The following is a 22,730-nucleotide window of genomic DNA, read 5'->3' on the forward strand; positions in this document are numbered from 1 at the left end:
TTTGCCAGAAGGTTGATATGAAGCAACCTTTCCTCTGGAGACTAAAGACCTTTGATCTCCAGGTCCCCCAGATGAGCACCCCACCCTAGAGTGGATGCATCCGTTATTACTGTGGCCACCGGAGGAGGCAGTTGAAAAGGCTTCCCCTGAGACAGGTTGCCTTCCACGCTCCACCAAGTCAGATCCGCTGCAGCTTCTCTGGAGATCCTCACTGACTCCCTAAGATCTCCGTTGTGCTGATACCACTGCCTGCGGAGGCACCACTGGAGTGCCCTCATGTGCCAGCGTGCATGGTTGACCAACAGAATGCATGAAGCCATCAGACTGAGCAGGCGAAGGACCTTCAGGACTGGAACGACCGCTCCATTGTAAAATAAAGGAATCATTTCCTGAATGTCGCGAATCCTTTGAGGAAGAGGGAATGCACGACATACAGTTGTGTCTAGTACAGCACCTATGAACAGGATGCGCTGGGAGGGCACCAGGTGAGACTTGGGTACATTTATCGAAAAACCCATCCTGTACAACAACTGGGTTGTCTCTTGCAGATGTTGGAGCACTCTCTGACGACTCCGCTTTGATCAGCCAGTCGTCCAAATAGGGGAATACTGGAATCCCCGACCTTCTGAGATGTGCTGCCACCACCGCCATCACATTGGTAAAGACTTGAGGCGCAGTAGTAATTCTAAAAGGAAGGACCGCAAACTGATAGTGTTGCGACCCCACCGTAAAAAGGAGATCCTTCCTGTGCGACTTCAGGATTGGGATGTGAAAATACGCATCCTGTAAGTCGAGCGACACCATCCAGTCTTCTTCCAGCAGCGCTTGAAGAACCTGAGCAAGAGTGAACATCTTGAATTTCTCTTGTTTCAAAAAGAGATTCAAGATCCTCAGATCCAGGATTGGACGAAGTCTGCCATCCTTCTTGGAAATCAAGAAATACCGGGAGTAGCATCCCTGACCCCTTTCCTGCTCTGGGACCACCTCTATCGCACCTTTACTTAATAGAGTCTGCACTTCCTCCTGTAGAAGCAACAGATGGTCCTCCGTGCAAAAACCTTGGCAAGGAGGGTAATTGGGAGGGAAATCCCGAAAGGGAAGGGCAAACCCATTTTCTATGAGATTGAGAACCCAAAGATCTGATGTAACCGATTTCCAATCCCGTAGAAAGTGGGTAAGCCGACCCCCCCCACCTGACCTGCTTGATCCTGAATGGCGGATCTAGGGCTGCTTTTCTGTGGCTGGGGGGTTGGAGGAGGTGGAGGAGGAAGAGGCCTGACGTCCACGAGGACGAGCTCTTTGCTTTCCCCTATAAGATCTGTACAAGGGATTCTGCTGCTGCTGTTGTTGCTGCTGCTGACCTTGTCGGTAATTCCGAAAGGAAAAGCGTCCAAAACCTCTGAATCTCCTGGCTGAAGAACCTCTGATCTGGAGACCTAAAGATTTAGCAGTTGCTCTACTGTCTTTAAATCTCTCCAAGGCCGTATCAGCCTTCTTGCCAAAGAGACCAGATCCATCAAACAGCAGAACAAAGCAAAGCCGCCTGAACATCTGCCGAAAAGTTTGAAGATTTCAGCCAAGCCGATCTCCTAGTGGCAACCTCAGTGCCCATGATACGTGCCACCGAGTCTGCAGTGTCCAGACCACTATCACTTGGCGTGCCGCAGCCTGTGCATCTGATAACACATCCTCAAAATCCCTCCTGTTGACATCAGGAATCTTAGGAGCTAAAGTACGCATAGTATCCATAAGGGCATGAACATACCTCCCCGATAAGGCAAGTGGCATTTGTTGACTTCAACGCCATACTTGCAGAGGAGAAGGTCTTTTTAGCCACCTGATCTTGTTTCTTTGCCTCTTTATCACCGGGAACCTGAGGAAAGGCACTCACATTCTTCTTGGAACAGGCTGCTTGAATGACTAGACTCTCAGGTGATGGATGAGACGTCAGAAAAGCAGGGTCTTCAGGTGCAACCCTGTACCTTCTCGCCACACTCTTGGACACTGCAGGAGCTGACAGTGGTTTTTTCCACACCTCCATAATAGGTTCCGTTAAGGCTTCATTAAACGGAAGCAATGGTTCCACTACAGAGCTTGGTGAATGCAAAACTTCTGTAAGATGATTGGACTTAAAATCCACCGTTGGTAAAGTCAATTGCAGAAGTTCCGCCACCTTCCTCATCACTACATGATATGGCTGGACGTCCTTTGAAGGTGCATCAGAGCCAGATGGCACTCCCACTCTGGTGAGAAATCCAGGCTACCAGCGTCAGCCAGGTCCTCGAAACAGTCCTCCTCCAGTTCACCTTCCTCCATATCAGGATGTGACTATATATCTTTGCTCTTCCAAAAGGCGTTGTGCTTCCCTTCTGGACCTCTCCTTCACACGCTTCGCAGTCGGATCAACCAACGGCTCCGACGGAGTCGGGATCGACGCCGGTATCGAATCCGATGGCCCAGTGGGATGCTCTCGAGGTCGATCTGGAGCGGGCGACGCAGGAACCGGCGTCGTCGACCCCGGCCGAGCCGGATATTGCCATGGAGGCGTCGGAGCCGGCATAAATGCCATGAATGGAGCAGGAGGATAGGAGTGAGGGACTCCTAAATTGAAGGCCATAGGACCCATGGGACCCGAAGGTGCACCGGAGGGGTACCACGCCCTTGAAAAGACACCATACATAGCGTTTAAAAACGCTGATGGGTCCTGGCCTGGGGCGGGGAAAGGTGGTTGAAAACCCTCAGGCTGATCTTGTGGAGTGTTCAGAGTCTGCTCTTCGACAGGCACAGAATCCACATCCACATGAACTTCTTCCTCATCTCGGGCCGGGGACGGCACCGGAGACGGAGTCGAAGCTGGAGCCGGCGACTGAACCCGCGACTCCGAAGGAGAGGCCTCACCTTCATGATCTGAGACATCAAGCGTAACCACCTTGGAACGTACCTTCTTCGGTGACCTCGACTTCGAGCCCGACTCCTTACCGGAATGACGTCGGGACTCATGTTTCTTCTTCTTATGTCTCCTTCTCGACTTCGAAGCATGGTCTGAAGCGGACCTCGAGGAAGACTCCTCTCGAGACCTTGATCTTGACTTTGATCTCGACCTCGCCCTTCGAGAGCGAGACCTCGAAGATTTTCCCTTGCCAGCCTTCAGCTTCGCTACCAGGAGTTTGGTCTCTCTTTCTCTCAGGGCCTTCGAATTCCTCTTACGACAAGATGAACATCCATCCACATCGTGATCAAACACCAAATGCAGTCCTCGTGCGGGTCAGTAATGAACATCATTTTCCCGCACTCCCTGCAAGGCTTGAAGCCGGTCTTCTTTGTCGACATCGTGAAGAAACGAGAAACAAAGAAGCAGAAAGTGAATAATAAGGTAACAAGTCACCAGTTGGCTACTGAGATTCCCGAAACCGTTAGCATCGATGACGCAGAAAAAAGGGAACTGATGTCATCACGCCGGCGTGGGCCTATTATGGGCGTCGGTGACGTCAGTGGAGTCGCGTGCCTCTATGACGTCCAAGTCCACATCGGCGCGAAGCTACGAAAAGAATTTCTGAATGTTGCTGACGCAAGGGGATATTCACAAGGTGAGGAATCCACTGGCAGATGTATCTATCAGAAATGCATTCACTAGCCCTCGTGGTGGAGGTGTAAACACCCCCGGCCAGAACAGGCATGGCTTCTGACTGCAGAACGCTGGCTCTCACCTCCAGGGGGTCAGGAACTCGACTGAGGTGGCAGGCTGGACAATACCAGTCAGCCAGCACACTAAGAGGCTGATAGGTTTTCAGAGGACACCTCTAAGGTGCCCTCTGTATGCATGTATTAAAAAACCCACCACTGGCATCAGTGTGGGTTTATGGACACAAGGTGATTGATAGCAAACACCGTAGATTTCAGTGAAGCCGTCCTGTAGCTGGGGAACTCGTTTTACCAGTGTCTAGCACATGTACTTAAAATGGCATTCCTGTTCACTTGTGACATCTAACAAGTGACTTAGGCATCGCAGGGGAAGATGTGCTCATGCATATGTCTACACATTTAGTATAGTGCATCTTGCCTTGGGCTGTAGGATCTGCTGCAGGAGTGGCTTACCTATACTGCATGCATTGTCTGTAGGGATGGCTCACAGGGACGTGGGCCAAGTCATGTTTTCACTTTCAGCTGCACCATATCACGCGGCCTGCAATGGCAGTCCGCATGACTTTGGGTTGGGTCCCAGAGGGTGGCATAAAACAAATCAGCTTTAGAGCAGAGATGAAGATAAGGTGCAAACTATCCTTGTATGAGAACTGATGCAAAATTTCTGGATCCAGTCTGGTGCCTGGGTAGATTCAAGAGGTGAGGAAAGTGTAGGCAAACTTATCCATCAGAAACACACATTACTAGAACAGCCAAACAATAGAATAATACACTTTCCCTTAAATTACAGACACAACTAAGCATACAAATCGATAGATAACTAAAACACTGCATCAATAACAAATACCGAACTTTTTTCTAGATCAGAAATTGCTAGGGTATACCACTTCTAGTAATACTGAATAACCTACAACTAACTAAAACTTACGAATTATATTAAAAAGTAGGCTTGGGTTCCAGGGAGTAGATAGCTACCTATCTGCAAAGTGCTTCAATTCTTGCCAGGGATAGTAAGCTTTAAATAAATCTACACTATCTTTCTATCCCTCATATCTTCCATAAAATAGAACTGTGGAGCCTTCAGAATCAAATCACCATGCTTTTGCTTCATTCTTAAAGAGATACAACATCCCCGCTCCACAGGTTATTTAACAGAGATGAACGTGCTAATGTTTGCTGCTTTTGTCTTAGCAACGCTTCCTGGTGGGTACATTGCTAGGCCTCCTATAGTAAATTCAAACAACCTCCACTCACCTGTTCTTAGTTTTTGTGCTTTCAATTGAAAGCAGAATCCAAGTCAAAGTTTATTGCTCATTTCACAAGATACTCTTTTTATGATGAAATGATATTCATAGACCAAACAAATTATAAAATATGGCTTGCATGCTAAGACGCTTGATTTAGATAGTCTAGTTAAATTCAATGACAATTTAAAGCGTTCATTAAAAAGAAAATGTATAAATATTATGACATTTAATTTTCCAGTTTTTTTTTTTTTAATTAGCAGAACAAACTTACTTGATTAATTCCACAGTTTCAGAATACATAGGGAACGGGGACTTGGATTCCTGAGAACTTTCTTCCAAAGCATTCCCACATTCAATGAATGAAACCACAGCATCCAGGTAGTAAACCGCTTTTTCAAACCTATCAGACTAAATTGAAGGAACATTAACAGATAGAAAGTGAGAATATACAAAAATGACAAAAACCTGGAAACTAAACACATAAGGAGGGTTTTATTTATTTTTTAAAAAATATATGTTTTAACAAGCCAGTGCGTGGTGTGGTGTGATAATGCCCCAAATTCTGGCACACTCCACCATTACCCTAACAAAAATCAATATGTCCCTCTGTCCAGTTAATATGGAAAATAACCAAATGTAAACAGTCATAACTGAAGTTAAAATCATATATAATATATGTATATATATATATATATATATATATATAATATATGTATATATATATATATATATATATATATATATATATATATATATATATATATATATATATATATAATTATAGAGAGGGAGAAACATTTGTTTTAGACTATTACAACATAAAGGATATTTCCTGAAATACAAAATATTTAATTTTGCGTAAAGCAGAGTAAATAGTATAATATCATAAATGTGCCTTCATCAATTGTGTCAGCAATATGTTGAGGTTCCATGCTAGTGCTGGCATTCTGTTTGGAGGTGCGATCCTCTTCGCTCCCTCTAGAAAACTTTTTACTACTTGGGAGGTGAAGAAACTTTTCCCCGTTTCTCCTCTTGTGTGAGCCACAATCGCAGCTAAGTGTACCCTCAGGGATGTGTAGCTTAGTTTACTTAGCAGTAGATGCGTTAAGTATTTTAGCACTGTTGACTCCCTTGTGATTCTTCTTTGCAATTTGTCTCTAATGCACCATTCTGAGAATCTTTTCCACTTTGCTACGTAGCATTTCCTTGTGGTAGGCCTCTTGCCTCCTTGAGCACTGCCACTGTGCTCGCCAGTAGTTTGAGGTGTGCAAACTCTAGGTCCTCAGGAGCCATGCCACCAGGCTGAGGCTCTCTGGTTCTGGGTGTAGCCCCCTTCTGGTCTGCATTTTTAACAGGTCCCTTCGTTTTGGGAATCTGTGTGCTGGTGCCTGCGCCATCTCCACTAGTTGTGAGAACCAGGGCTGTCTGGTCCACTGAGGTGCTACTAGTATCAGTGACATTATGCTGATCCTGCATTTGCTGAGCACCCTGTGTATCAGTGGTATCAGGGGGGAAAGTGTATGCAAATGTTTGACCAACTTATCCATAGCGCATTCCCTTGTGACCGGTGGTCTGGTTGTCTGGATGCGAAGTGTTGGCATTTTGCATTTTGGTGTGTACTTCACTTCTGGAATACTTTTTGTAATTCCTGTTCGTTGATCTCCATTCGTGGGATGCTAACGTCTGCCTGCTGAGTCCGTCAGCTTCCACGTTGTCCTTCTGTGGGAGATGTACTCCTAGTAGTTCTATCCTCAGTGGAATGGGCCATGTCCATATTTTCTGTTCTAGCTTTGATAGTGCTACTGTCTGTGTACCTCCTTGTTTATTGATGTAGAGCTTGGTTGTGGTATTATCTGTTTGGATCAACACCCTGTTTCCGTACAGCTCCTTCTGAAATGCTTTTAAGGCGAGTAACACTGTTTTTAGCTCCAGGTAATTGATGTGCTTGACCGCATCCTGTTGCGACCATAGCCCCCTCACCGTGAGCTTGTTCATGTGCGCGCCCCACCCCAGCTGGGAGGCGTCTATCGTGATGGTCACTGTTGGAGTTGGTTGTGTGAATGATTACCCCTGTGATATGTTATGTTATGTTATGTTATAAAGGGCTCTTCTATAGCGCACGGCTACTCCATGGAGTGTCCCGGCGCTTTGGCAAAGAGAGAATAGAACGAAAGTACATAACAACGCCCTCCACATGGCAGCACGAAAATTACTGGGCGAAAAGCCACGTCTTCACGTCCTTTCGAAAAGCGAGCAGGTTTAGAAGCAGTTCTCAAAGCAAAAGGAAGCTCGTTCCAACAACGCGGGGCCAAATACCGGAAAGAGCGACCTCCAGTACGAGCACGTTTAATGATGGGAACAACTGCTTTGGCCTGCAGTGCAGACCTTAAGGACCTCCTGGGCGCATAGAAGGCCATCCGCTTCCAGAGGTAATTGGGGCCGGTCAAGTGGAGAGCTTTAAAGGCCAGAGTCAAGATCTTAAAAGTGACTCTTTTGGCAATCGGAAGCCAATGAAGTCTCTCAAGCAACTCCGACGCGCGAGCCCTTCGCGGTAGTCCAAAGATGGCTCTAGCGCCCGAGTTTTGCACGACCTGCAAACGAGCTAGAAGGTATTTCGGGAGGCCTAGGTAGAGGGCGTTCGCGTAGTCAAGACGCGAGCCTATCAAGGCCTGAACAATAATTTTTTATGTTGGAGGGATATTAGGGGAAGGAACTTCCGCAGCATTTTCAAAATGCCGAAGCACTTTCCGGTCAGCCCTACAATCTGGGGTCTAAAAGAAAGATCAACATCACATAAGACACCCAGATTTTTAGCTTTTTGCGAGGTATCCTCAGGCGGTGACATGTCACGAGGCCACCAAGACTTCCGGGGGTCCGGAGGACTTCCGAAGAAGAGCAACTCCGACTTGTCCGAATTGCACTTCAAACTATGCCTCTGAAACCATTCAAACACGGCTTCCAGACATTCCCTGATCTGACCGCTGTCAAAATCTTCACCCTTGTTACACGTGAAAAGTAGCTGGGTGTCATCAGCATAGGATATGATCTGGGCACCAAAAGATTCCGCTACCGCCGCCAGAGGGGCCATATAGATATTGAAAATGGTGGGGCTCAGGATGGACCCTTGAGGAACCCCCACCTCCAGCGGCGGCATTTCAGCGGAAAACAGGGGTGCCCAGACCACTTGTCGGCGGTTGGTTAGAAATGACTTGAACTATTTCCACCCAGTCCCCCGAAAACCGATCTCCCAGAGTCTTGAGAGGAGACCGTCGTGGGGGACGGTGTCGAACGCCGCCGACAAATCCAGCATGACCAAGATGGCTTTCCCTCCTCCATCCAAAGTCTCTCGAATGGCATCGGTAATCTCTAAAAGGGCTGTCTCCGTGCTGTAATTCGCACGGAAACCCGATTGAGAGTCGTGCAGCAAGTTGTTATTCTCTATGAAGCTGGAAATAGAGAGGTGCACGTGTTTCTCAATCACCTTAGCCAGAGAGGGAAGGAGGGAGATTGGTCTATAGTTTGCGTGAACAAGGGGATCTGATGTTTTTTTTTTTTTTTTTAACAGCAGCAGAATCAGGGCGTGCTTCCAGGCCATGGGCACCTCGCCAGATGTCGGGGAGGCATTGAGCAGTGGGTTGAGCAAAGTGTTAATTGCCGGCGCCTCTCTCCCAAGGCATGTAGCAGGACAGGGATCAAGCGGCGAGCCTGATTTAAGTCGGGTTAGGAGGTCGAGAGAGGAGGCATAAGAGATGGACGGAAAGTCCAAGAGCAGAGGTCCTGTCTCCTTCAAAAGTGAAGGCGTAGGAATCAGGTGACAGACACCTGAGCTACGGCCCGCTCTAGGGAAGGAGTCTTGGATAAGCTTGATTTTATTAATAAATAATTCACTGAGTTGGCTGATCCAGACTTCTGTGTGAGAGTGATTAGGGGAGCTCGAGGCAGGAGAAATAATTTCTTGTACAATTCTAAAAATTTCTTTGCTCCTACTATCTGCTGCGTCAATTCTGTGTTCCAGATAAGCTTTTTTTGCATCCAAAATTTGCCTATGGTAGAGTCGGATTAACTCCCTGTATTTAGTTTTATCTTCTGGGTCATACAGGCGCCTCCAGACTCTTTCCGCCCTCTTGTAGTCCTGATGCATCCTGCCAAGAAGAGGCGTGAACCAGGGGGCCGAGATGTGTTTACACCACCGAGTTACCTGGCTTACCAGGGGCTAACTCCTCAAACCTAGTTTCGAGCCCTTTTTGGACCAGTTCTATATCTTACTCCAGATCCCCTGATAGGAGGCAGGGATGTTGGCCAAGAGCAGCAGAAAGCATTTCTGACGTGACTCGATGAAAAGGCCGCGACAACCTTCCAGTATCTTTTGCTCCTCTAACACTGGGCATGGCTATGATGGAGATGCAAAATTCTAGTAAAAAGTGGTCTGACCAAAGAACGGGAAGCGGTGGAGAGGCCTCGATAGATCTAGTGGAAAAGATCTGATCGATCGTATGGCCTTTGATATGAGTCAGGCTAAAAATGAAAGGGGACAGCCCAAGCGGACATACTATATCTAGTAGCTTGATGGTGTCGAGGTCGACAGTATTGTCCATATGGAGATTGAAATCTCCCAATAGGATACAATGCTCCGATCTCAGGCAAGGGACAGAAAGTGCCGCCTGTAGGTCCTCAAAAAAGGAGCCTAAAGGGCCAGGTACCCTGTAGATAATAATCCCTGTACAAGTTTGGCGGGGAGATAGTTTGAGAGTGAAGCCAAAGGCTTCACTCCCCTTGATGTTGTCCACAGGGAATATCGAACAAGACAAACTTTTGTCGACAACTTTTGCCACACCACCACCACGACCCACCGTTCTGTCCTTCCTGTAGATGGTGTAATTTGGAGGGACAGCAGTGGCAATATCGGGGCCAGAACACTCACTAAGCCAGGTCTCTGTGAGGAACAGACACGAGGTTTTAGAGTCAGATAACAAATTCCAGATATCAGTGGAATGCTTACTGAGAGATCTGGTATTAAGCAGGTGACAAAGAACATGTGGTGATGTGGATGCAGGCAGTACACCTTCTCGCTTCGGCATATTCCAGCCGCAGCCAGCGCAACCCTTTCTAAGCGAGCGGCCTCCTGGGAAAACATGGTGACATGATGTAATAGATCCTCGTAGCGCTAATAGCTCAGTGGAAGAATAGGAGAGCATCAGAACTACTGATGCGTCTTAACCACCAAACGACAAACTACCGGACAGCAAGGAACTCTTCAGCATCGTCAAGGAGTTCTCCAACCCCAGCACCGGCAACATCGACATCACCCCTTCACAAGATCTCTGCGACTCCCTCGCCTCATTCTTCCACCGCAAGATTGCGGATATCCAAAACAGCTTCGACGCACCATCCACGCACCCAACCGTCTAACCAACGCACCCCACCGCCACCCTCCGCACCTATACCACGGTGACCACCGAAGACACAGCCCGCGCGATGAACACCATCCACTCCGGATCACCGACTGACCCCTGCCCCCACCACATCTTCAACAAGGCCGACTCCACCATCGCACCCCAACTCCGAGACGTCACCAACCCTCCTTCGACACCGCCACCTTCCCGGAGAGCTGGAAGCACGCCGAGCTCAGCGCCCTACTGAAGAAACCAACAACGGACCCCACCGACCTCAAAAACTTCCGCCCCATCTCGCTCCTTCCTTTTCCTGCCAAAGTCATAGAGGAAATCGCCAACAGACAACTTGCCGCCTTCCTCGAGACGAATGGATGTCTCGACCCCTCGCAGTCCGGTTTCAGATCCAACCACAGCACCGAGACCGCCCTCATCGCAGCCACCGACGACATCCGAGCCCTGCTCGACAACGGGGAAACAGCGGCACTCATCCTCCTGGACCTCTCCGCAGCGTTCGACACTGTCTGCCACCGCACCCTAGTCCAACGCCTCAGCAACATCGGCATCCAAGAGAAGGCACTGAAGTGGATCATCTCATTTCTCGCCGGAAGAACACAGAATCCGCCTACCCCCGTTTCGATCCGAGGCTACTGTAGTCATCTGCGGCGTCCCGCAAAGATCATCACTCCGCCCCACACTCTTCAACGTATACATGAGACCGCTCGCCACCATCGCACGCCAACACAACCTCAATATCATCTCATACGCCGACGACACCCAGCTGATCCTCTCCCTCACCAGAGACCCCGACACGGCCAGAACCTGCCTCCACAAAGGGATGAAAGAGGTCGCTGAATGGATTAAGAACAGCCGCCTGAAACTGAACTCAGACAAGACGGAAGTCCTCATCCTGGGACCATCACCCTCCGCCAGGGACGACTCCTGGTGGCCCCCTGCCCTGGGCACCGCCCCCAAGCCCACAGACCACGCACGCAACCTGGGATTCATCCTGGACTCCTCCCTCTCGATGACCAGACAAGTCAACGCCGTCTCCTCTTCATGCTTTCACACCCTCCGCATGCTCCGCAAGATCTTCCGATGGATCCAGACCGAAACCAGGAAGACGGTCACTCAGGCCCTCGTCACCAGCCAATTGGACTACGGAAACACTCTCTACGCCGGAACCACAGCCAAGCTGCAGAAAAGACTCCAACGCATCCAGAACGCCTCCGCCCGACTCATCCTGGACATCCCCCGACGCAACCACATCTCCGGCCACCTGAGGGACCTGCACTGGCTCCCCGTCAACAAGAGGATCACGTTCAGGCTGCTCACCCACACACACAAGTCTCTCCACGACCTGGGCCCCAAGTACCTCAACGACCGCCTGACCTTCCACACGCCCACCCGCCAGCTACGGTCTGCTAGCCTCGCCCTCGCCGCCGTACCACGCATCCGAAGAGCCACCGCCGGGGGCAGATCCTTCTCCTACCTGGCGGCCAAGACATGGAACACCCTCCCCGTCCACCTCCAGCTGACCCAGGACCACCTCTCCTTCAGGAAGCAACTGAAGACCTGACTGTTCGAGCAGTAGCGAACCACTACCCCAAGCGCCTTGAGACCCTCCCGGGTGAGTAGCGCGCTATACAAGTGTCATGATTGATTGATTGAATCCTTAGCTTTTCTCAACACCTTAGCCCCAGGAGAAGATACTTCCGCCTCAATCTTCCACTTTCTGGAAAAAATAGTAGACCCCAAAGCCAAACTTCCTACCTCAGATAGACGATTATCCTGGTCCTTGATCTTCTGTAGTTACAGAAGGCAGTGAAAAGTATAGACCTGAACCACCGAAAAACGTGGACGGAGTGGAGAGCCAAAGGACTCGATAACCAAACAACACCCCCTGCGCCAAATGGAAGGTGTGAGAACATGCCACCAACCAAACACTAGGACGAAGGGGAGGTCAAAGGGCCCCACGCAGAACAACATACCCTACCCCAGTGTGAGGTGCTAGAGCACTCCTCCGGAAGACCAAGGCCACCAGAAAAGGTGGGACTAGGTAGAAAAATAGCATATAAAAAGGCTTTCGCAGAGCGGGGAAGATGGGCGGTTATTAAGGAATCTGCGGCTAGACTGTCTCTACCAAATATTGTTACCGAAGCTAAGTAGCTCTTCCATCTGATAGAGACATCTAGCCGCTGATTCCTGAACTTAGAATAGATACCAAAGCCATACCCCATAGGAGGAGGGTCTCGAAACAACCATCAAGTTCCAGGAGAACAGATTTGTCAAAAGGCTGGACGAAACACGGTGCTAACCGCAATGGCAGGGCAACCGACATTAGACCCAGAAAACTCCGTAAGGAACATGACAACAGTAGAGCATACCGCCTGAAAATACAGTACAAGTGAATGTGGGGAGGAGTTTCTCTTACAACGAACACACAAGTAAGCATTTAAACTAAACGTTTGGTTTATACAATGCAGACGGACTAGATGACCGTGTAATAACATTGGTTTGGCTATGGTTTTCTTTGAAGGTTGTTTATGTGTGACTTTTTCACCGGCTGGTGCATAAGGAGACTGATGTCCATTCAAGAAGAGATTGAGGTAAAGGGAGCTAAAACCTTTATTGAGAGTCAATGGAATAAATTGAGTTTGAATGTTTGGATGATTCTGACAGTATGAATATTATTTTTATTTTTCAGCTTGATGTTCTTTATCCCGAGGAGAACCAGACATTAACCCCTTCTGTGCTAATGACGAGCCCAGGCTCGTCATGCAGCACGGCGCTCATGTGCTCATGACGAGCCTGGGCTCGTCATGAGCCGTGGAACGCTCACACGCGGGGCTAATTTCCCCGCTGTGCTGAGCGTTCCATTGCGCGGGCGGGTTCATGACGAGCCCAGGCTCGTCATGAGCACACGAGCACCGTGCTGCATGACGAGCCTGGGCTCGTCATCAGCACAGCGGCGTCGTGCGCCGCCCCCCCTCCCCCCCGCACCGCGGGGAAATTAGCCCCGCAGCGAAGGGGTTAATGTCCTAAGGGTTTGAAACGCGTCGACGGCTTTCATTTTGAGCCAAATGGGTGCCCACTCAGATGGGGAGACCACAGGGTGCTCATCATTAATCAAATGTATAAAGAGTTAGAAAGTACTGAGTGAGCCCAGTAGGACCACCATTTGGAACTGTCCTCTGAAATATTGATCAAAAAGGTTTTGTAAATAATCAAATGGTTTCAGAGGCACTGCTTGCTTTGAAATGTGAAACCAATCTGTTGAGAATAAAAGTTGTATAGAGAATTGGCAGACTGTATATATATACATGTATATATATATATTCACTGAAAAAACCATAGGTTATAGACCATATATAGTTAGGGATTAGCATTTACAAAACCTTGAAAATTCACTGAAAAAACCATAGGTTATAGACCATATATAGTTAGGGATTAGCATTTACAAAACCTTATTTTACTCGCACAAACCCATTGAAATTTGCATATATAGTTAGTTGCACTAACTATATATCGCGCACCCGCAATCCACTGCTGATCATGTCACATATTACATCATTCATGACATGGTCTGTGACATCACTGATGACATCACTGATGACATCTCAAATGACATCACTGTTGACATCACGGATGACATCTCAAATGACATCACCGATGACATCACCGATGACATCTCATTTGACATTACTGATCACATCATTGATGACATCATTCATGTGATAATAAGATGAACCTCTTCAGACTCTAATATAACCTTAGATACACTCAGTGTAAACAGACACTCACAGACTGCCACTCATCCATGGAGTTACTCACACACCTAGTTAGTCATGCAAAGAATCAATCACACCTCCATTTCCTCAACTATACAGTTATACACACCTTACTTATTCAAACATATACTAACACATATTTACTCTCTTATACAATCCCTGATACAAGTTCACAATGATCCATATAGCCACTCACACATTCACTGGCTCTTATGCACAGATTTTTATATATGTCAACTCTCACATGTACTGTGTTTTACATATGTACTTACTTTGACATGTAGCACGGAGATATCCATTCACTCCCCAATACACTCATGCACACAGTCAACTGCCCATACAGCTGTTTCCACATGCACTTTTGAACCCATAGCCAAAAGCCGACTAAAAGACAGCCCAAAGCATCCCATTGTTGCTACTCCACGGAGGGAGGGGCAGGGACAATGTCAAGCGAACGGTGAATGCTTTGAGATGGATGTTGCAGCAGGCTGCCATGTAAATAGTTGTTTAAAATGTTTTTTTTTTAACGTGTTTACTTTGTTGGAGCGTTGTATATATTTATAAGTTATTAAAGTGTTATAATCCTACTACTTTGTTGGAGTGCTATATATTTGTAATGTGGCAACAAGCACAAAGATGTTACTGCATAACCAGAAAAAGACATAGTCCAATTGTGCGTGATCTAGTCCAATCTGGTGACGTCGATAGTGGGTATCAGCAGACTTTCATTTGTATAGGGTTTGTCGGTTATTGGGCGGGGTGGGAGGTAGGGCAGCCATGCTTAGGCAGCGAGGGCGGCGGAGCCGAACTACATCGTGGCCATCCCGACCGCGAGCTTGGCTCCTCCCCCTGGTTTCATATTTTTGCGGAGGGCTATTTCCTGGTGTTTCTTGTTTTAGTAGGGTCAGAAAGGATCCTATCAGTGGCCTACTGATTTTGTTCGATTCCTTTCGTTTTGCAATAATTTGCTAGGAAGGTACCGTGGCTAATCCGTATGTTATATATATGTCCTCTTTATTAGGGGTGCCCTCCGGTGGGGCCGGACGAGCTACCTCTAATAAATGGTCCGGGTAGAACCAATTACCAATCAGTGGGGAGAAGATAGGCATTACAGATTACAAAAGGGGGACAAGGGTCCGCACTACCTATCTTACAGTGAGAATCACCATTGCTCCCCCCCCGGACTGACACCCTCCTTTGCCTCAGCTTGGATCATCATTTGCTAAAGTGTTCGAAGACCCCATCGTGAGTAAAACAACAACCGGGGCCTTACTGCACACCCTGAGAAAAACTACGCAGCAAGACAATCTCTACCTTCTCCCTTTTCCATGTTCCAACGCTTTGAAATGAACAATATATTTACTCGCAGTGACAAAATGGCGGTCAACACTTCCTGATTTCCTTCGAATCGAACGTTAACAGACGTCACGCAGCAAAAAAAAAATTCCGCTCACGAGGAGCCGCTGGAAGACATGTATCAACATATATGAGCCTCCTCAGCCACCCTCAGAAAACCTAGGGGGTCAGGATACGTCTCACGTGCCCCCTTATACCCATTTCCCACATTGTTTTTCATCCATCTTGTGATTTAATTAAAATGAAACACAAAATGGCGAACTCCCGTTACGCTACCGGTGAGCGACCCGGTTCGTGTACCGGGAAGCGCTTCTACCGCGAAAAATCGAAATTTTCTTTTTTGCCCCACGGGACCCTTTAATAACACCAACATCATTCCTAGGGGGTTAAGAGGGGTCTACCTTGCCCCCTTTCATTAAATTCCCCCTTCAATTTTCTCGTCCTCTTGTCTCTCGATCCTACCGAGAGACAAGATGGCGGCCGGTCCGGACTGTTTAGAATGTTGACAGACACCGGAGAGCCAATCAGCTTCGCGAAGTTCCGTTACGCGTCAGGTATGCGAACCAGGGCGCTAACCGGAGCGCTGTTACAGATATATCTGTTTTTTAAAATGTTAATTTCTCAAAATCCACTGGAGCACATATATTGAGACATAGCAAAGGCACGTCGGGCAAACCATATCTACAATTTTGCCAAGTTTCGTGTAAATCCATTCAGCTGTTCGAGCTAAAAGGGAGTCCAACCGCCCTATGGAAAACTCAATGTTAAAAACGCGTTTTGGGATCCCCCTTTTTTCTCGCCCCCCCCCCCTTGACGAAACCCCCCCAAACTTTCAGGGGCTGCTCAGAAACAAAATGTGCCATTTTCCTGAAAATTTCAGCCAATTCCGTCCACAAACACCAAAGTTATTCCACATAGAATTTTCAAAAATCCCATAGGAAAAAAATCCTAACTATATATACCTACTGGCGACCGCCAGTAGGATATATATATATATATATATATATATATATATATATATATATATATATATATATATATATATATATATATATATATATATATATATATATATATATATATATATATATATATATATATATATATATATATATGTTTCCATTTGATGTATATCACCTTTGTGTGACTGTTTCGTTTGTCTTCAGTGTATGTCTAAGATGTGTTTTTGATTTGTAATGTTTACATTTATAAATAATGATTTATTATCAAAAACAAGCATTTGCAATGCAATAGGTCTCGCATTAGGAAAGTGTGAGCTATTGGTATTGTAAATGACATTTTTTTATTGTGTGTTGGCTTTGAAAATATATAAATTAATAGCATTGTTATTTACAAAGCCAATAACTTTCACTTTCCTAATGCGAGTCCTATTGGCTATGGCAATGCTTATTGGTAGCAAGCAAGGACAGTGCTGTTGTGGTGCTGAGTGATGATTTGGTTGGGCTGAGTGATGTGGGGGTGCCCCCAGAGTCATGTGGGGGTGCCCCCAGAGTCATGTGGGGGTGCCCCCAGAGTCATGTGGGGGTGCCCCCAGAGTCATGTGGGGGTGTTCCCAGAGTCATGTGGGGGTGTTCCCAGAGTCATGTGGGGGTGTTCCCAGAGTCATGTGGGGGTGTTCCCAGAGTCATGTGGGGGTGTTCCCAGAGTCATGTGGGGGTGTTCCCAGAGTCATGTGGTGGTGTTCCCCGAGTCATGTGGTGGTGTTCCCCGAGTCATGTGGTGGTGTCCCCCGAGTCATGTGGTGGTGTCCCCCGAGTCATGTGGTGGTGTCCCCCGAGTCATGTGGTGGTGTCCCCCGAGTCATGTGGTGGTGTCCCCCGTCCCTTAGTCATGTGGTGGTGTCCCTTAGTCATGTGGTGGTGTCCCCGAGTCATGTGGTGGTGTCCCTGAGTCATGTGGTGGTGTCCCTCGAGTCATGTGGTGGTGTCCCCCGAGTCATGTGGTGGTGTTCCCGAGTCATGTGGTGGTGTTCCCCGAGTCATGTGGTGGTGTTCCCCGAGTCATGTGGTGGTGTTCCCCGAGTCATGTGGTGGTGTTCACTCGTCATGTTCCCCGAGTCATGTGGTGGTGTTCACTCGTCATGTTCACCGAGTCATGTGGTGGTGTTCCCCGAGTCATGTGGTGGTGTTCCCCGAGTCATGTGGTGGTGTTCCCCGAGTCATGTGGTGGTGTTCCCCGAGTCATGTGGTGGTGTCCCCCGAGTCATGTGGTGGTGTCCCCCGAGTCATGTGGTGGTGTCCCCGTCCCTTAGTCATGTGGTGGTGTCCCTTAGTCAGGTGGTGGTGTCCCTGAGTCATGTGGTGGTGTCCCTGAGTCATGTGGTGGTGTCCCCGAGTCATGTGGTGGTGTCCCCGAGTCATGTGGTGGTGTCCCCGAGTCATGTGGTGCAGCAGCACAGAGACTGAAGCTAAGAACACGCAGGGTTGAGTGCTACAAAGCGCGTTCAGTTTCAAAGTACAGAATGATGGAGCTGGGAAAAAGCAAGGGGAAACAGGAAAATATAGGGAGAGCGTATAATGATAGAGGCAGCGAGGGCCGGGGCTTGGACAGCAATCAAGCACGGGGTCGAGACGGCAGTGAATGGGGGAACACGGAAAACACCCAGGGCCAAGGAAGGAAGATGCAAGCAAACAAGTTAAACAAGCTCCTGGCATTGTTGTGGCGGGGGAGCGGGAGCGCATTCCTTTTATGTCTGATGCGGCGTGGGGGAGCGGCAGCCTTTGAAGTCTGATTGGGTGGGAGCGGCAGCCTTTGAAGTCTGATGTGTGGCACAGACAAATGGTGGTTTGTGACGTGGCTGGTTTGTGCAAGCGCATAGATCACATGAACTGTGTCTAATCCGCCGTGTAGGTAGACTGTTCTTTTCCCCTTACTATAATCTCGCCGGAGCAATGCGCAAGCACATTGGCTCAGGCGAAACCTAAAAACATAACTAATAACTAAAATAGAGTATTTGAAAAAGAAAAATTAAATTCAATTTTTTCAACCAGTGTGTTTAGGTCAGCTGATGTGTGGGATAATTGCTTGAATGGTATCAGTATTGGCATTTTTTTGGTTGTTATTTGAACATACCCCACAGCGGATGCATACAGGGGACAGTCCGAAGACTGTCCGGCCAAGAACTGGAGCTGCAACAGGAGGCCCGTATGTGTAAGAAAAAACATACATCATATGAGTACCCCCTAGAACATGCGACAACAGTGGCAGGACCGAACCCGGAGTCTAGTGCTAACAGAGGCAAAAGAGGCACCATGGAGCAAAAGCTCAGCAGGTAGGCATGTAGCCAAACGTACCAAAAGGTACCACCGAGAGGGGACAACCTGCAAGCCAGGAACACATAGGGGACTCTATCCCGGAGGAGAGAGTGACCAAGGCCAGATACTAGGGCAAAAAGAACCTAGTATGCGAGCAACCCCGTGGCATGTAGAACCTATGACATATACACAAAGAGACAGGAATGTCCCCACACATACGTGAAGGGACGAAACCCTAAACAGGGGAGTCGCTCAATTGGTACCACTGTAACGGTGTGCGACAGAGCAGTCACAGAATGCCAAGAAGACATGCACAATAACGCTACCTAAAGAAGCAACTGTGCCAGAAATGGGAGTAAGAACTCACCCCCAGAAAAACAGCTGGTGGGGAGCTCAACACCAGTGCTACAAATGTGAGTAAGAACCCACACCCGGAGAAACAGCTGGAGTGGAGCACAGATCCGGTGGAAGAAAGTTATAGACAAGAGCCACCCTTTGAAGAATGATGAAGTATGCACAGGGCAGAAGCTGAAAAACCGAACCCCTAGTCCTGCAAGAAGCAAGGGTCAGGAGACCCCGCTACGGAAGTGGGGTAGGAGGCAACACACAGCCGCGAGTGAGCCAGCGGGAACTCCCCTTGCCATAGGCAAGAACGCAGACAGTGCTTGAGCCACAAAAAAGAACGTACAGCACAACCTGTGTGCGCCAATACGGCGAGTATTCACAGAATACAGAAGAGACTGTTCCAGAACGGAACAGAGGGTCCTGCCTCCCAGGGGTGCATGTCCACCTGTAGACAGGCAAGACAGACACAGTGAGTCTGCAAGAACACGCCAGGAAAAAACAGGCGTGAGAAAACTCAAACCAAACAGCAGGTAAGGACACCTCTACTGAGGAGTGGATGTATTACTGACCAACCGTAGACGACCCATTGTAACTCCTGGAGAGAGACCAACCCGATGGAGCTCACCTGAGGAGAAATCCTGCAACAATAGGAAGAGTCAACTTGCGGCAAAACTTCCCAGGTAAGGAAGAGTAGCAATATAACTGCCAACAAATAACCCACATAGGGTAAGGCACAACCCTAGAAAAGAAGGGTTCCTCTTGAGACAAGCTTGTGGGCAGAGGCTCAAAAGAAAGGTAAACACAGCTAAACCAGCTGTAACAGAATAAGGAAATAATACGGCTGAACAGCCACACAGCTTAGAACAGCTGTAACCCAAGGTAATAGAGAAGAACGTGACGGCACCGTCAACAAACCAAAAATCCTCCACGAGGATTAAAACCTTGGAAGACAAGCAAACAGACAGGAGGCGCCTGACCGCCGAATCAGCATGGGCGTCAATGAGTGACCCCATTAAATGGCAGCTCTCCAAGGCACTCCTGAACATGCTCTGGGAAAATGCCATCGCGCAACCACGCATGGCGGCACATGACAACCGACCTGGCCATAGTCCAACCAACGGAGTCAGTGGTGTCCATGGCAGACCGAATTGAAAATTGCACCATATCATGGCCATCACGGATTATGCGTGCAAGATCGGCACAGGAGTTCTCCAGCAAGGAGGGGTGAAGCAGCTCCACAGAGTCCCAAAGGGCAAATGTAGCCCGAGCAAACACACACACACCGTGTTTAGGGACCGGAGTCCCATGCTGACTGAGGCAAACACATCGCGGCCACATGAGTCCAACCACCGAGGCTCCAGAGTGGGAGGATGAAACTGAACAGGAGTAGCCTGGAGAGCTGCCTGAATCACAAATCCACCAGCCACAGGATGGAGGATCAAACAGGCAGGGTCATTGGGAGCTGGGCGATGGCGATGTGCCACAGCACAATCCATGGGTCCCCCGAAAAGGCCCCTCGCCCACGCCCCGAGAAGGATGTCAAATAATGACTACGCAAATGGTAACGATGGCTCCATGTCCCCCGCTCCCTGGTGGAGAAGATCCAGCAATGGCTCTGAAGGCCTAGAGACTGAGGGCGGCTGCATCCTCAATGTCAGCAGCTCTACAAGCAGCCCTGTTAAATGTCCCACTAGCCTCCGTGGCCCCGCGAGGCAGTTACAGCAAGTCATCAGTAGGTGATGGACGCAAGCTAATCCGGTCATATAACAGATGCTCAGCAAAAGGATGAGTAGGTCAATGCCCCACTGGCGCCCGCCCTGGAGAGTGTTGATACGACTCGCGGGGTGGGGAATCCACTGGGACCACACCCTCCACCAATAAAGCCGGAGATGGTACCGGCGTCGAACAGCATAGACCTGGCATAGTCGACCTCCAAAAAGGCCTCGACTGGCGGAGTGGAGCCTGCGCCGTCGACCTCCGTTAAGGCCTCGACCGTCCGAGGCAAGTCAGTGTCAGCAACCTGCAGAGTCAAGGTCAGCAACTTTGAAAAGGCCTAGACTGGCTGAGTCGAGCCAGTGTCGACGACCTCCGAAAGGGCCTCAACCGGCCGAGTCGAGCCGCTGTCGGCGATCTCCGGAAAGGCAGTGACCGACCGGAGTAGGACTGGTGACGACTCAACATCTCCCGAGGTGGAAACCTGGGGGGAGAGAGTGTGCTGTGGTGTTGTGCGCCTCGCCGCAGCCACCTCCAGCAATGCCGCAGGGAGCCTTGGCAGGCTGTGCGACGGTGCTGTGGAAAGGCTAGACGTCGTGGGATGCTCCTCTGGGCGATGTCCCGACATTGCAGCATTTCCGGAGTAGGATTCTGGGCACTCGGTCGGTGCCGAGGGTAAACCCGCCGGTGGAGTCCCAATCAATCAGAGTCCCTACCCCCACTATGGGGCCGAAGGCGCGCCACGGAGGGGGGGGGCAAGCAAGAAAGGACTGCAGGGCCCTGCAGTAGTCCTCCATCTGAGGTCGAGTCGCCCCAGCACCCGGAAACGGTATGCATGGCCCGACTCCTGGGTGCTTGAGTCCGGCACAGACTGGTAGCCGTGGGCCCCAACATGATGTTGACGCGAGCCGACAACTTTCGCGACTTCCGCTTGTGCTTACCTGAGGTAGGCGAATGACGGCAACGGTCCCGGGAATAGGAACGTCCTCCTGTGTGGACTGGCGCCGTGAGGACATCTCCGCTGGAGAAGGAGACCAGTTTCACGAGGGGTGCATTCAGGACATCCGTGCAGACAACAGCTTCCGGTCTCACGAGGGGTGCATTCAGGACATCGTGCAGACAGCAGCTTCATGTGGTGTTGCCGAAGAGATTTTGTCCGCAGCTGGCGGCAAGCGTCGCACTCCACAGAGTTGTGGTGCTCGCCCAATCACCACATACAGATTTGGTGAGGGTCCGTCGCTGACATCTTTCACGAGCAGGACCGGAACTGCTTAAAGACCACAGGCATTGAACACACTGTTCATTAACGCAAAAAGGTGTCAAGAAGGCCTAAAGATAAGAAAAACAGGCCAGAGGCATCACTTTCCTGGATCCGCGTTAGGACATGGAAAGGAAGAAAATGGACGTCAGCACGCAGGGAGGGGCATATATGGCTCCATTGACGTCACTTCTGTGGACGACTACAGGACGGAGTCGGGCGACGCTGCCTCCCGGCGTGCAGAGGTATTGCTGGGGGGGAAAAGATTTTCCGGTTCCAATTTGACGCCTGGGGAGATATTCTAAGTTAAGGAATCTGCGGCTAGATGTCTCTATCAGATATAATATTTTGCAGGTATAATGCAGTTGAATACAATTGAAATGCAATTAATTGCAATTGGTTTATTTACATACAAGTCAACAGTCAAAATTACTTTAGTTACTTTAGAGATTACTTTGTACGTTACTGTACAGATTACTTTTTAAGTTAGTTCTTCAACTCAGTGTGATATACCTAGATTTCACACTGGGATATTTCCTAAAGAAAAGATAAGTAATGTTTGTACATTTTCACTTTTTTACGGTTTTCATACAAACAAACTCCCCACTTGGAAGTATTTTCAAAGAAAAACAGTCAATGCAGTCCTATGGGAGAAAACAAAATGGTTACTTACCAGTAGTAGTAGTTTTTCAGCTTGAAGAGTTTTCTGGATT

At 48.8% G+C, this 22,730-nt stretch overlaps 1 protein-coding gene across 1 annotated transcript in view; it reads right to left on the reverse strand.

Moving 5' to 3' along the window:
- The window catches only part of AFF4 (ALF transcription elongation factor 4), a 798,699-nt gene that overhangs the window by 166,786 nt on the left and 609,183 nt on the right, over positions 1-22,730 (reverse strand). The window contains exon 18 of the mRNA XM_086931629.1: positions 5,161-5,297. Coding sequence (XP_086787755.1) covers positions 5,161-5,297 — 137 coding nt within the window. The remainder of the gene's footprint in view (positions 1-5,160; positions 5,298-22,730) is intronic.

Source organism: Lissotriton vulgaris, chromosome 7, assembly GCF_964263255.1.
Source record: "Lissotriton vulgaris chromosome 7, aLisVul1.2, whole genome shotgun sequence".
Taxonomy (NCBI): Eukaryota; Metazoa; Chordata; class Amphibia; order Caudata; family Salamandridae; genus Lissotriton; species Lissotriton vulgaris.